The following is a 15,743-nucleotide window of genomic DNA, read 5'->3' as shown; positions in this document are numbered from 1 at the left end:
CATATCTCATATACTTAACAATTATAACATATCAAGTAAATTACATCTGACACTTTTAGCCAGTTAAAAAGTTCCTCTCATTCTTGACACAAGATTACTTGATATTTTTAAAAACATCAAGTAACACTGATACTTGATTACAAAAAAACGTCAAATAATACAACTTTTTAAGTAGTGTTTTATTTTTAAAAATCAAATCTATTATTCTTCTCGGGTAAAAAGTTGAACTCTTTGCCAGATTAAAAAAAAAAAAAATACTTTTTAATTAGTTTTCAAAATTTAGCATATGCCTCTTGAAAATATAGATCAAAAGTAGATAACAAAACAAATAAATTTAGAGGTGGAAGAATATTTATAGATTTACTTTTCAAAAACTAAAAATCATAAATAACCAAACGCTGAGATTGATTAATAACCCATTCCGTTTGTAGTTTTTAATTCTAAAATTTAAGATTATAAACACTACGTACATCCACTCATAAATTTCAATGTTTTGTTATCTATTTTTTCATTTTTTTTTTCAAAAATCAAGCTATCTTTTTTAAAACTTAAAAAAGTAATTTTTATTTTTAAAATTTAACTAAGAATTCAAGTGTTTTCTTTAACGAATGTGAAAATCAGTGAGAAAATTTGATAAAACAAACATAAATTTAAAAAAAGAAAAAAAGAAAGAAAGAGGCTAAAACTTAAATTAAAACTAAAACTTCATAGAAATTTACTTATATTCTTTATAGGCATGTGATAGTGCTGAGAATGGAAAAAAAAAAAAAAAAGAGTTCTTATTCAAAGGCTAAGCAAGCAATATCTTGTCATGATGAATTGGGCCTCAAGCCACTTCCATGAACTCTTGACCTCAAATGGACACATTATCTCTCTTTTTAACCATCACTTGTAACCCATTCTCCATTCTCAATGTCAAAGACAACAAATGCTTTGGAGTCTTCTTCTTCTCCACCATTTCCACTTTAAACTTTTCAATCACAGCTGCAGCTATGGACTTCATCTGAATATAAGCCATGTCCTTCCCTAGACACATCCTTGGTCCCGCGTGAAATATCGGAAACCGAAATGGACTCTCTGTCTTACAAACCCCATTCTCCAACCACCTCTCCGGCAAAAATTCTCCATAATCCTTCCCCCATATGCTCTCCATTCTCCCCATTGCATATGTATGGTACGTCACGAACCAACTCTTCTCGATAAACGTCCCATCGGGTAAGATGTCGTTGTTCCGACAAGCTTTTGTATCGACTGGTACCGGTGGATATAGGCGGAGAGTCTCAGATAATGTTGCTTGTAGATAGTGCATATCTCGGAGTTCGTCGAAGCTATACATTTCTCCGATTTCTTTATGTGTTCTTGATCGGATTGTTTCGAGCTCTGCAAGGATTTTTTGTTCGATATCGGGTCTTGATGATAAGATCCAAAAGAACCATGTTAGAGCTGTAGATGTGGTGTCTCGCCCGGCAAGAATGAAACTTATGATTATGTCTCGAAGGAATTCGGGAGAATTGTTTTCGTCGCCCATGAATCGAAATAATAAATCTTGATCTTTTTCTATTTGAGTTGTCTTCTTTTCTTCTATTCTCGAGGAGATGATATCATCTGCAAATTTGTGAACTATGGCTATTGATTCCTTTAGGGTTCTTTCTGATCCTATGTTAAAAAATTTCTTCACTTTGTACAAACCTGGAAAAGCATACATGAATCTGTTTTTGCAAAGAAAAAATTAAGGTTAATTAAATTAAAATTGTGACTATTATTGTGGAGTTTCCTATAGTAAGTTGCTGCCTAAAACTGTGATGCCTTTTTGCTTTTTCCTAATTTATATTTTTTAAAAATTAAAGAAATTTCCATTTTTTTAATTGTTTCAAAGGAATTAATAAATATTTTTTAACCTAATCCACTATTTTGATGAAATACTTGTAGCCTATCATAGTGAAATAGTCATTAACACTATATACTTGATTATAAGTATTGAATATAACAAGGATATTTCGAAGAGGAAAAAAACCTTGGGTACAGCCTAAACTTCAACCAATAAAAATACACGATGTGATAGTTTTTTTTTTTTTTTTTCTAAAAATAGTTTTTTTAAAAGAAAAATTCCTACTATAAAAAGAGGTACAAGAGTCTATGAAGTCCAGACACAGATATGACTACATGGATAGGATTGGATACCGTCCATTTCTAAAAAAACTAAGATACGGATATGTCTAAGGATGTGTTATTTTTTTAATATATATATTTCTAAAAAACGAAGATACTCATACATTACATATAGATAAATTTAATATACAAGTTAATAACAATAGCACAAAATAGAATACAAACACTGAAATATAATTTAAAAAAAAAAAAAAATCTAAGATGTTGAAGTATAATAGTTAATAAAATGCAATAGGAAAAAGTGACAAGAAGATTAGAGGGAAAAGAACTTATCGTTGAAGATATCGTTTATATTTTGGTGGACTTTGTGGGAACTTATTAGATGATTTTAGTCTAGGGTTTGGTCCGTTATTTATTTATTTTTCTAATAAGATTTTTTGACTCATATGAAATATATGTGCGTCATAGCATAGAATGTATTTAATCATTGTCTTTAAAGAAGTTACATCTAATCCTTACCTAAATCAAAAGAAAAAAATTAGGCTCATAAGTTGTACTTAATTATTGCCTATCAAGTGAAAAGCCACACAAGTTAAGTTCCCAATGTCCTATTTGCAAAAGCACAAGTTATTGCCAAATACACAAATTCTCAACTTATTTTATATTATTGTTCCTAAAAAATAATAATTTAACAAATAAATACATATATTGAAAATTCCTAATCCAACTCTATCAAATCTAAAACAGAGGACACAAGCAAGAATTACTTAAAAGCTCAAGAAATGAAGAGTAGAAATACCTGCCGGAGCTGAGAGTGGCGGCGTCCTCAAAAGCACGCATGAACTCGGTGGCGGCAGTACCATCGCCGCCGAGACAAGCAGGGTCATAATTAAAAGCCAATTTACAAACATTATCAAACGCAAACCGTTCCAAAACGTCCTGTAGATCCAAAATCCGTTCCGTTTCAGACGCTTTTCCAAAAGTAGGCAACAACCTACTCTGAATCTCAACTCTAACATTCTCCATAACAAAATTCCTCAACGATTTCGTATTGAATTCATAACTCGCCGTTTTCCTCTGTACTTTCCAAATTTCACCGTCGGAGTTGAAAATTCCTCTGCCCAAGAAATCCTCCAAAAGCGAAATGAATCGTTCCCCTTTTGGGTAATTCTCAAATTGGGTCTTCAATATATGCTCAACCACAAGTGGGTTCGCCGTTATTACGCCGTGGACTTTCCCTGGCCGCTTGAACACCGCCGTGTTCGTCCGGCAGTTTTTCAGAACCTCTGTAGACCAGTCAAGAAAACGGTGGCGGTTCAGTAAGAAGAGCGGCAAGGTTCCGACGAGGGGGAACTGTTTGAAACCTTGGTGGGGTTTGGATTTTCTGTATGGTGAAATGAAGAAGAGAAGGTAAAGGGAAAGAGAGATTAAAGAAAGGAAAATAAAGGGAGTTGGTGTAAGGACAGAGATATCCATTGGAGGCGGTGGGGAAGAAGAAAGGATGGATATGATTTTTTTGACTGAATTATTTGAAAATATATAATGGGAAAGACAAAAAGCCAAAAAAAAAAAGTAATAATGGAAGTATTTGGAAAATAGAACTAATCAAACTCTATGAGGATGATATTATGCTCCAAAAATGAAAAGTTGAGGTCCATACTCATATTGTTTAAAGTGGTTGTGATAATGATGAGAAAAATATAAATTTATACTAACTTTCAAAATTCATCAATTAAAATTTAAAATTTGAAAGGGAGATAAATTCAATCGTAATTGATATGATATTTTTGTTTAAAAATTAGAAGCTCGATCCCTTTAATTCTTAACCTTTACATCTTTGTACAAAAAAAATTAAAATTTTAAACTAGTTAATACAAATTTTAAACTAATTAATACTCATTTGATAACATTTTCATTTTCTCTTCTTTATATTTTATTTCTCATTTTTTAAGAAATACATTTGTTTAATAACTATTTTCCTTTCTTATTTTTAAATTTTAAGAAATCTTTCTAAAAAGGAGTTGAGATTTAAGAAACTCCTTTTTGTTTTAATATACAAACATTCAGTTGGTTATTTGCTTTGTTGGTGCTCGAGTGTGCCAAGGTTAGGATCCTACTAACGATAATTTGTTTTTTTTTTTTTAATTTCTTAATAGTGCATATATTTATGTATTATTTTGATTTTAGTTTTTTTTGTTTTCTCCTAATTGTGCATATATTCATGTATTATTTGAATTTTGAATTTTGAATTTTAACCTTTTATTTTTATATTATATTGAATTTTGGAATATGCATATTTATATACCATTCTAATTTTAAAATTTGAATTTTGCATCTTGCATTTTAATTTTTTTTTTTTACATTCGGAAGCAATTAGAATTTTGCCATATATAAAAATTGTTTATTAAATATGCATATAATTTCACTTTAAAATTTTACAATCACAACATTTGTTTTTTATTCATATTTGTTTTTTTTTTTTAGAGTCTTTCAATTATCGTAGATCTCGATTATTAATTTTTTAAATACATTTCACAATTTTTCACGCGTGTATAAATTTCCACCAATATTATTGGCAATATTTCCAATAAATTTTCATTATTATATTGGCCATACTTTTATAGCTATTAAAGAACTCCATGTCAATGTAAATTAATTAATCAACCTATGATTCGTTTAATGTTGAGATTGACTACAAAATACATTCATATACACACAAAAATCATTTATTTGTTAAAACATATATTCTTGATTAAGAATCTAAAGATATGAATAATTTCCTTTATGATTATTTTTATGCTATATTTGTTCAAGTAAATTCTTATTATTAGTAAATTTTATATGATGATAGAAAAGATTTATTAATCATACCTTTTATGACTTAACAAGATTTAAAATGTCGATGTCAATGAAAATATCGAAGTCTAAATTTTGGCATTTTATTAATTAAAATATCAACAAAATGTCGATGTCCATATTTTTTTCTAAAAAAATTATAAATAATAAAAATAATANTATAAATAATAAAAATAATATATAAAAATTAATAAACAAATATTTTATGTTTTTTAAATAAGTTAAAATGTTTCCTTTTTATGTTATATCTTCAAATTAGTAACATTTTGTTGCTTATTGTTTATATTTCATGAATATTTTTATAATATAATGAAAATGTTTATTTATCCTTATGACATAACGAACCCATAGAAATGTGAAAATATCGATGACAACGTTTGTCACATAAATTTAATCATACGGTTAGCACATATCAATATCACCGTGTAATACCCAATTTCTCCCTTAAGTACTTAAAAATAACTAATTAGCTATATATATATATATATATATAAGTTTTAGAACAAAACTAAAGTAAATAATACTAGTGAAGTTTTGCTATGGTGTGGATATTTAAGAATTACTAATGTTGCAACAAAACTATTTCAAGTCAAGTAAAGATCGGAAAGGCTTATTACCCAAATTCCTTCCACCAATAGTGTTGTGAGTGGTTATTTTACAAAATACTTTTACTATTAAAATAAAATAAAATTTTGAATTATAAATAAAATAATTTATGTTATCTAAATTTAGATTGTGATTCAGTACCCTGAAATTTCAAAGGATGAAGTTTTAAAACTTTTAAGGTTTTAGTTGGAATTTTTTTAGAAATGTCCTTGTTATATTCTTGATTATTGGAGAAAAATGTTTTATGGTTTGTTAAAGAATTTATAAATGTAACATTATTATTGAAATTATTTTTATTAAGAAGATTTGAGATCTTTTATATTATGTCCCAAAAAGAGCAAGACTTTAGAATGTTTTAAAAGCTATGAAAGAAAGCAAGATCTTGTTATTCTAGGAAGAGTACGATTTGTTGCAGAATGATTTGATAATTGAGAGTTTTACGATGGAAGCGGTTTTTAAACCACTAGACCCTTGGACCCATAGTGATCACCCATATGCTACATGAATTTTTTTCCGTGGTATAGCAGAGAGAGATAGGTCTTTGAGACCCACTTTGACACACACATAGGTTTTGGGCCGTGTGTCAAGGTGTTGCCCTTTGAAGGTTGCTCTGCATGCACGTATGATAGAGAACTGCTTTGCTATGTACCTAAGGACTACTTAGTACGTAGTATGACAGAAACTTGCTTTGCTATGTATCTAGAGACGTCTTAATATATGGTATGACAAAAATTGTTCTGTTGTGCATACTAAAGTTGCTTTACACCATTATGATAGAGTTTTGGGTACATTTTTAGTGATGAATGTGTTGTTTTATGGTCTAGTGTGTTTAGAGTCATTATTATTACAAACCATTGCTTTTATCAAATATTTAGCGTTTACTTTTCAATTCATAGTATTGTGGTGAAACTTTATCATGTATATAATATATATTTTTATATTAGAAAAGCATTGTTGAAAGTTAACTTTTTTAATAACTTACTACTCACTAGGCTTCTAACTCACTCTTTTCTCCTAAATTTTTTCACCAGATAACAGTTGAGTTTCCAACAAGCCTATCAAAGTGACATCTACCACTCGACTTAATAGGTTATAAATCATTTTGTATGAACTAACTACCTAGAAGCATTATTTTGTAATTAATGTGGCTAGCATATTTTAAAACATGGTATCACTTTTTCTTTAGTGATGGGTTATAAATGTTTTTATGTATGTTTCTATAAATCACCCTTGGTTATGAAAGGTTGGGAATTTCTGAATTATTGTGATGTTTGACTGTTGAATTGTTTATGATGTTGGAGTTGGAAATCAATTTACTTGAGAGTGTTTAAAGAGTTTTCATTTCAGGTGTGGTTTATCTAATTTTCAGGGAAAACTCTATCGGAATTGTTAAAAATTTCCTTTAAGAAAGTATTTACTAGTCACTTGTTTTGAAAATATTTTTAGGGTTTGATAATAGATTTCATAGTTTAATTGGAATTTATTGTTGTTATGTCACGTCCTAGGTTTGGTTGAGTAACTTGGGGCAAGGTATGACACACAGTGGTTACAACAACACTCGAGTGGGAGTAATTTTTTAAGAAAAGAAAAAATATTTAATGAATGGTTATGCTCTTAATTATCGAATCGAATAGTTAAATTATAATAAGAACATTTAATAAATCTATATTAAAAAATTATAAAAAAAAAAAATTGACGGAACTGTTGGATAATCATTTGTATATATGGTTTGTAATTTTTGAAAATTATGTTTGTTTTTTTTTAACTTTTTTACTATGAGGTTTTCATCTTACAAAATAAATAAAGCTTTAACCAAATTTTAAAGATAAAACAAGTTTTTAAGCCCTAAATAAACAAGTTTGTTATCTATTTTTTACTAATATTTTTAAAAGTCAAGCTAAGCTTCAAAAACTAAAAAAAGATGTTTTTAAAAAGATGTTTTTATGTTTGGAGTTTTACTTAAGAAAGATGCAAAACATACTTAAGAAAGATGTAAAAAATAGTTAAAAACTAAGATAAAATAAGTTTAATTTTCAAAAATAAAAAATGAAATAGTTACCAAACGAGACCTAAAACTATTATTTTTAGTTTTTCAAAACTTAAAAAAAAAAACTCCTAAAGAGTAAATAATAAATCTTAAAAAAAAATACAATAAAAGTGCTGTCGTTGTTTATAAGTTTTCAAAAACCAAAACACAAAAGTCAAAATGATTATTAAGGAACATAAAATATTACCGACAAAATTGAAAATGACATAGATATTAGGGTTTCGAAATGATGGTTTAAGCTATAGATTTTTTCTTTTTTGAGTCAAGTTTTATTTCTTTTGGCTACACATGTGAATGAAATTAGTTGAATAGTCAATCATTTAAGATATTAGTTTTAAGAAAAATAGTTAGTGAGCTGCATCTATTTTTATGTAATCTATTTAATAGTTCAATCATAATTTGTTACGTTACAATTTTTTTATTTATTTTAAAATATATTTTAATAATAAATTTCATGTGATTGGAGGGAGTTGTAGAGAGAAAGTAGATTCAAATATTACTCTAGTTTATAATGAATTTCCCATCTTTGAAATTGTGGAGTTGTAAATCCTAATTGGAAGGAAAATCATATAGTTTTAGTACTTATGGTGAGAAAGATGAAACTAGTAGATGTTGATGAGGGATTGATGAAGCACAGATGCTGAAGTAGAAGAGATGATATGAGAAAAAAGAGGAGGATGGATGTAGAAGAGGGAAGAGAGAGCAAAAGATAATAGAAAATCCATTTATTCTTAAAACTTTATAAATAATTAATAAAATTCTCCACCTCAGTTAAAATTTGCTACCATTAATTAACATACCGTATAATTTCTTTCATTAGTCAACTAACTCAGCACTATTTTTTAAACCTCAAGGACTCAAATATAGATTTTGAAATCTCAAGGATCGGATAGACATAACTCTAAATTTTTAAGACAAAAAATGTATTTTACCTAAAAATCTATGTGAATAATCAGAGTTGTAGAGACAGATTGCATTCAAGTATTACTCTGGTTTAAATCTAATGAATTTCCAGATGAAAAAGTAATCCATACAAAGTGTTGTATGTGAGCTAACTTGTTGATAGGAGTAGATTTGTTAATTAAGTTTCAAAATTCAAGAAGAAAAGTTTTTCTTTTTTTCTTTTTCTTTTAAAAAAACTTCTCTAAGTGAAAAAAAAAAACTAGATTGAAACTTTTCACCCCTTTCTTCTTTTGAAGTGTGGATACTTCATATAAACTTCACTCATGAGTATACAAAGGGAGTAATTACAATGAAGCTAGCAATATGAAAGGAGAGGCTAGATGAAACCTTCTAATTGAGGAAGATAGAAGTATCATAATCACACAAAGTCTTAGATTTAAAGTGTATTTGAAATACATTTTCAAGTGTTTAATTTAAAAAATAAGTCATTTCAAAAGAAATTGATGAGTTTGGCAACCACTCAAAATAGTTAATTTTCAATGGTATTTTAATCACTTTTTATTAAAAAAAATGTTTAAATAAAAATGAGTTTTTTGAAAAATACTTTTTCTCGAGTCAATCCAGGAATTTTTTTTAAAACAATTTTTTTTAATAAATAATGACAAAAATAGGGTTGAGGGGAAAGTATTCCAAAAAATAGGTGTTTAAATCGTGTATCGAGTACACGATTACACCTAAATCGTGTATCGAGTACACGATAAGGCCTAAATCATATATTGGGTACACGAGTACATGGCCACCTGGCAAGCCCAGTCTAGCATGACAGTCATGTAGGTTTGAATAAAAGAATCGTGTACTGGGTACACAATTACCCTAAGTAGTGTATCGGGTACACGACTTCTATGCCTTGAAAACTCCGCCCGAACCCTTCTTCTTCCTCCCCGAAACGCCGATTCTTCTTCCTCATCGCCGCTCATAATCGTTTTCCCTCACCGAGACTATCGATTCCTCCCTTCTACCAACCAAAATCTTGTTCATTTTTCTCACCAAGGCCTCTATTTCACCGAAATCTTCCAAAATTTCGATTTTCCTCGATTTTCAGTCCTCCATTTGATCCTCATCGAATCCTCCATTGTAGCGGTCGTGTTGCTCGATTTTCATAATTTTTTTGCTGCCGATTATTGCTTGGTATATTTATTTCTCTAATTGGGCTGATCTATATTTATATGTATGTTTTTACATGTTTTTTGGCTGAGTTTATTTTAAACTTAGTTTATGTATAGTTTATGTATGATTTAATATATAGTTTATGTATAGTGTATTATATAGTTTATATATAGTTTATGTTGTATAGTTTTGTGTATGATTTAGTTTATATGTATTTGTATTCTTTATGTATTTATAATGAATTTATTTAATAAACTTATTTTATGTAATTTTATTTTCTTATGAACTTTTTATGTATCTTTTATGTTATCGATTCTATTATATAGTATAATTTGAACTTTTTAGGTAATGGAGTCTGATCCTTCTAATTCTGTACAATTGTACCAACAAAACACGCATCGTTCACAGACAGTATGGGATAGTTCTTCCACTATAATATTAAGTTGTTGGAGAAGGAAGGCGACTACATAACATACTATCCCATTTGATCACCGCATTATTCCATATGTTCAGGAGGGTTTTTTTGGGTTGCACAAATTGGTTTCATCCAGCTTGATTGACACCTGATTACTGCTCTAGTTGAGCACTGGAGACCAGAGACCCACACATTGCACTTGCCCTGTGGAGAATGCATGATTACGCTGCAGGATGTTCCTGTACAATTTGGGTTAAGAGTGGACGGGCAACCACTGACAGACTCACTACAGTATGACTGAAAGAATGTTTGTGAAGAGCTCTTAGGCATTCTACCAAAAGATCTGAACGTTTGTGAACGTAGACGACGGCGACAACAGGGTTAACCTAATTTAGAAGGACACGAAGACAACCCCCATGAGGAGTAAGGGCTAGGGGGCGCCGTTTTTAAATCCCACATTGTATCATTTTCAAATTGGAAATCTCAAAAGAACTAATTGTAAATATTCTTTAATATCATGGTATTTTTTTTAATATGAGTGCAAGATGTTTTCATTGTACATTAAATATATAATTAAGTTTAATAATGAAAGAATTAAGTTTAATAATTAAGTTTAACAATTAAAAAAATAATTATAAGAAATAATGAAGGAATTAAGTTAAGTTTAACAATTAACTTTAAAAAAAAAGGAAAAAAAATTTATAAGCAAATTGTGGTACATGAGTTCGCACCGGTCAACCAGTCAGCTGATTGGATTAAATGGTACTCGTGTACCCGGTACACGAGTATGGCACATGAAAATCGTGTATCGGGTACACGATTCCACTATCCTAAATCTGTCAATACTTTCCCAAAATACCTATATTTGAAAGTACTTTTCCCCAATCCTATTTTTGTTATTATTTATTAAAAAATATTATTTAAAAAAATATTCTCAATCCAGACATGTCCTTAATATTGGAAAAGTTGTTGTGGCCATAGAAGTTGATAAGTCTTTTCTCCCTTTAAAAACAGGGGGTGGTCATATTATAATTCAACACTTTCACCCAATTAGATGGGTGAGAAACAATTTTTTTAAAACAGGTATTTTTGTTATAAATATTTTTAATTATACAGATATCCAATAACCTCCGTAAGTTATAAATTCATTCATTAACCTCTTATTAATTTCTATAAGTTTCGCGTCTTAATTGAAAATAATACATATATATTATCTACTTTTTTCTCTCCACTTTTCTCCTATGTTCTTATGTTATTCTCTTTTCTTTCTATTTTATAACTATTTCAATATTATGCTTAATTATTATTAAGAGGCACATATATTTTCAAATCTACATATATCTAAATTACATAATATATTGGCCTCTTTTTTACCATCACTTGCAACCCATTCTCCATCCTCAATGTCAATGATAACAAATGTTTTGGAGTCTTGTTTTCCACCATTTTCACTGCAAATTTCTCAATCACAGCGGCAACTATGGACTTGATCTGAATATAAGCCATATCTTTCCCAAGACACATCCTTGGCCCTGCATGAAATATAGGAAAACGAAATGGACTCTCAATTCTACAAACCCCATTTTTCAGCCACCTTTCTGGCAAAAATTCCTCGCAATTCTTCCCCCATATACTCTCCATTCTTCCCATTGCATATGCATGGTACATTATAAACCAATTCTTCCCGATAAATGTCCCATCCGGTAAGATATCGTCACGTTGACAATCTTTTGAGTCAATCGGCACCGGCGGGTATAGTCGAAGAGTCTCAGACAATGCTGCTTGAAGATAGTGCATATCTTGGAGTTCGTCAAAACTATACATATCCCCAATTTTCTTATGTGTTCTTGATCGGATTGTTTCGAGCTCTGTAAGGATTTTTTGTTCAATATCTGGTCGAGTGGATAAGATCCAAAAGAACCATGTTAGAGCTGAAGAAGTGGTGTCTCGACCGGCAAGAATGAAACTTATGATTATGTCTCGAAGGAATTTTGGGGAATATTTGTTCTTTGTTTGCCATGAATCGTGACAATAAATCTTCATCCTTATCTTGGTTGTTTTCTCTTTAATTCTTGAGCATATGATTTCATCTGCAAATTTGTGAACCATTGATATGGTATTTTTTAGGCTTCTTTCGGATCCCAAGTTGAAAAATCTCTTGACTTTGTACCAACTAGGAATAGTATACCTGAATCTATTCAATAAAGAGAGAAAAAGAACAAAAAAAAAAAAAAAAAAAAAAAAAAGAATCATGCTTATGTTTATAAACACTACTTACATCTCTAAGACCATGTTTAACAATCTATAATTAAAATTGGTAATCGTAATGAGATTTCATTAATGGATCAATTATATATGGGCCTCAATCGCAAACGTATTTGGATTGTTTTTATTTTTTTTATCACGTTTACTTATGCATTTTGCAAATGCAATATGATTGCGATTGAGGCTATTTACTTTGTATTATCTGGTATTATTGTCTTCTTACCGTTATTATTACTGTTTTAGGTTAATCGGTAACAATATCTATTAAGGTAACAATAAATGTGACAAATTCATAATTCTCCTACCGTAATAGTAACAACAGCTAGCTCCGCAATCAGATTATGTTGCTTGATTACGCAATTGGATGTAGGCCCCACATTTCATTACGATTACAAAGCACAAGTAAATTACAACAAACTTAATCAAATGGGGTCCACTTTTCATATTGTCATGGATGGATTACATTTTTAGAATATAAATGTAGCCTAAGTTTTGTTCGTTTAATTTGTTTATACTTTTTACAAATATTTTCATAAACCAATCCAAACTTTTGAAAAGTAAAAAAAATGTGTCTCATAATTTCATAATGATTTCATTTTGCATTTTGGTTTTTGAAATTTATGTTTGTTTTCTCCCAAAGTCCTTAATTACTATAGTTTTCATGTTAAACTTTTTTAAAAGTAATATTTGAATTTTTAATCAAATTCAAAATATAAAAAATGAGTTTTAAAATCTTATTATTATTATTATTGCTTTCAAAACGTACTTGGATTTTTTAAAACGTTGGAAAAAAAAGTGAATACGAAGACAAAAATTAATAAAAATAATAATTTGCAGGTGGAAATAATACTCTTTGTAAGGTTTATAAATGTTCAAATAGAAAAATAAAAAATATTATGATTATCAACGAGTTGATAGATTTTTTTTTTATTATTATTATTATTATTATTTAAATTGGACTGAGTTTCAAACGTTTCTTTAAAAAGATGAAATAGTTAATAAGAAATTATAGATGAGACAAACATAAATTTCAACAAAACATATATATATATACATTTTTTCAAATAAGACGTAAATAATAACCATAGTCTGTAAAAGAAGCCATCCCTTTCCACTTTTAGAAGTAGTTATTATTCACTTTGGTATCTAGCAAGTAAATCACCTAAAATGATTAATTAATTATACAATATTGATCATCATTTGGATTTTTGATATTATGCTTATTTTCTTATAATTTATCATGATTTTTATCTTTCTAAAAAAAAATTATTTAAATTTATAGTCAAATTCCAACATCAGAAATTAGGTTTTTTTAAAAAAAAAAAAAAATATTGATTTATTGATTTTTTTATTTTTAAATTAATTTTTAAGATTTTGTTTCATAACTATTTGGTTTTTGAGAATTAAACTTATAAACATGGTTTCCATATATTTATTTTTCATGTAATTTGTAGGAATCTTTTCAACCTCCAAACCAAGTTTTTGTTTCGTAACTATTTAGTTTTCAGTTTTTCTTTTAAAAATTAATCCTATGAACATTACTTCTATCTCTAAATTTCTTCCTATTTTTCACTAATGGTTTAAAAAACCAAGCCAAATTTTGAAAACTAGAAAAAATAATTTTGCCCAAACATAATACTTAATAAAGATACAAATCATTATAAGAAACGAACCTTACTGTTTAGTTTCAAAAGTGAAAACCATGTTAAGAAAAATAAACATAATTTTTACAAATCAAATACTAAAGCTCCCATTTGATAACAATTACGTTTTTGGTATTGAATTTCTTAAATTCATATATACCTTAAAACTTTATCCTATGATTTTATAATTTATTTAAAAGAAAATACTAAAATTCTTAGTTAAATTCTTTTGAAATCTTCCTACATTATACCTTGCTTTATATAATTAAATTCGCCATTCTCCACTAATTTATATTTTTGGGTGAATTACGGATTTAACACTTTCAATAATTCGTTGATTTAACATAACTTTGAATGAGAAGAAAAAGAAAAGGTGAAAGAGAAAAGAAGATAACCTGCCGGATGTAAGGGTGGCGGCGTTCTCAAAAGCGCGCATAAAGTCGGCGCCGGCGTTATCATCGCCGCCGAGACAACCGGAATCAAAATTGAAAGACAATTTACAAATATTATCAAACGTAAATCGCTCCCAAACATCCTGCAAATCCAAAACACACTCTGTTTCCGACGAGGAAGCCGCCTTCTCCAAAACAGGAATCAGCTTCCTCTGTATCTCAACTTTAACATTCTCCATAACGAAATTCCTCAGCGACTTGGTATTGAACTCATAACTCGCTATTTTCCTTTGAAATCTCCAAATTTGGCCGTCGGAATTGAAAATCCCACTCCCCATAAAATCCTCCAAAATCGAAACGAGACGTTCCCCTTTTGGATAATTCTCAAATTGGGTCTTCAGAATGTGCTCCACCACAAGTGGGTTTGCCGTCATGACGCCGCAGACGACCCCTGGCCGTCGGATCACTGCCGTGTTCGTCTTGCAGTTGCGGAGGACCTCCGTCGTCCAGACAAGGAAACGATGGCGGTTCAGTAAAAACAGGGGTAAGGCTCCGACGATGGGGTAGTTTCTAAAACCTTCATGGCTTCGAGATTTCTTAGTTGAAATAAAGAAGTAAAGGAAAAGGAAAAGAGAGATGAGGAAAGTGAGGAACAAAGTCGCCGGAATAGAGATATCCATCGGAGGGAACAGTGAAGAAACAGAGTTTATTTTGGGTTTTGGAGTTAATTTAATTAATTGTGTATTTTGATGAATAGGCCATTCAACATTCATATATAAAGGTTTGTGAAACTCGTCAGTGATAAAAATTAAATTTACCTTCACTGTTAAACTTAAATTTTTGGGTTAAATTTGCCTTCATTATTAACTTGTCAGTAGTATAAAATTAAATTTGCTTCAAGATATCCCATATTCAAATCCTAGCGTATTTAATATTCATTTCCACTTATTTTGATGTTCTTTATATTTCAAGTCCATAAGAGAAGAGGGTATTAGTGATATAACGAATTCGAAAATAGGTTAATACAACATGAACAACTTGAAGGAAAATAATTAGGCACATAGCTCCATACTTCCCCTTTATTTTACTCATAAAATTTTTTTTTAAAAAAAATCATTTGTAAAAAATTTATGCTATGGGTGTTGGTGCAGTAAGTTTTTTTCCATTAATAATATGTTAGATGATATAAAATTAAATCTACTTTCTGCATGAACTTAAAGCTTTCAGGAGGTCATGTGTTCGAGCCCTTCTAATGTCTTTCTTTTTTCTCTAAAAATAAATTTCAAATCTTAATATGGTTTGTATTTATACAACAAATAAAAGAATAAAATTAATTCATC

The 15,743-nt window shown here is 29.3% G+C and overlaps 2 protein-coding genes across 2 annotated transcripts; both read right to left on the bottom strand.

Annotated features, from left to right (window-relative positions):
* Positions 1-686: 686 nt before the first annotated feature.
* Positions 687-3,660, bottom strand: LOC120091230 (cytochrome P450 94A1-like). The gene is made up of 2 exons (XM_039049157.1): positions 2,909-3,660; positions 687-1,709 (listed from the first exon to the last, which is right to left on the bottom strand). Exons 1-2 carry the CDS (start codon positions 3,583-3,585, stop codon positions 854-856), a joined length of 1,533 nt encoding a protein of 510 aa, XP_038905085.1. The 5' UTR covers positions 3,586-3,660; the 3' UTR covers positions 687-853.
* A 7,552-nt stretch (positions 3,661-11,212) lies between these two features.
* LOC120091587 (cytochrome P450 94A1-like) lies at positions 11,213-15,221 on the bottom strand. Its single transcript, XM_039049682.1, is given in 4 exon segments — positions 11,213-12,104; positions 12,106-12,164; positions 12,167-12,297; positions 14,407-15,221. Coding segments are annotated over 4 exon segments (1,620 nt in total). The 5' UTR covers positions 15,177-15,221; the 3' UTR covers positions 11,213-11,444.
* Positions 15,222-15,743: the final 522 nt, after the last annotated feature.

Source organism: Benincasa hispida, chromosome 11, assembly GCF_009727055.1.
Source record: "Benincasa hispida cultivar B227 chromosome 11, ASM972705v1, whole genome shotgun sequence".
Taxonomy (NCBI): domain Eukaryota; kingdom Viridiplantae; phylum Streptophyta; class Magnoliopsida; order Cucurbitales; family Cucurbitaceae; genus Benincasa; species Benincasa hispida.
The sequence above is the reverse complement of the archived record's forward strand: the minus strand, read 5'-3'. Positions and strand labels throughout refer to the sequence as shown.

Excerpts from the sequence above, each read along its gene's own strand:
- LOC120091230 (XM_039049157.1), bottom strand. The coding sequence starts at position 3,585 with ATGGATATCTCTGTCCTTACACCAACTCCCTTTATTTTCCTTTCTTTA. Across the intron at positions 1,710-2,908 it reads GCCACTCTCAGCTCCGGCAG|ATTCATGTATGCTTTTCCAG; the intron begins GTATTTCTACTC and ends TTGCAAAAACAG.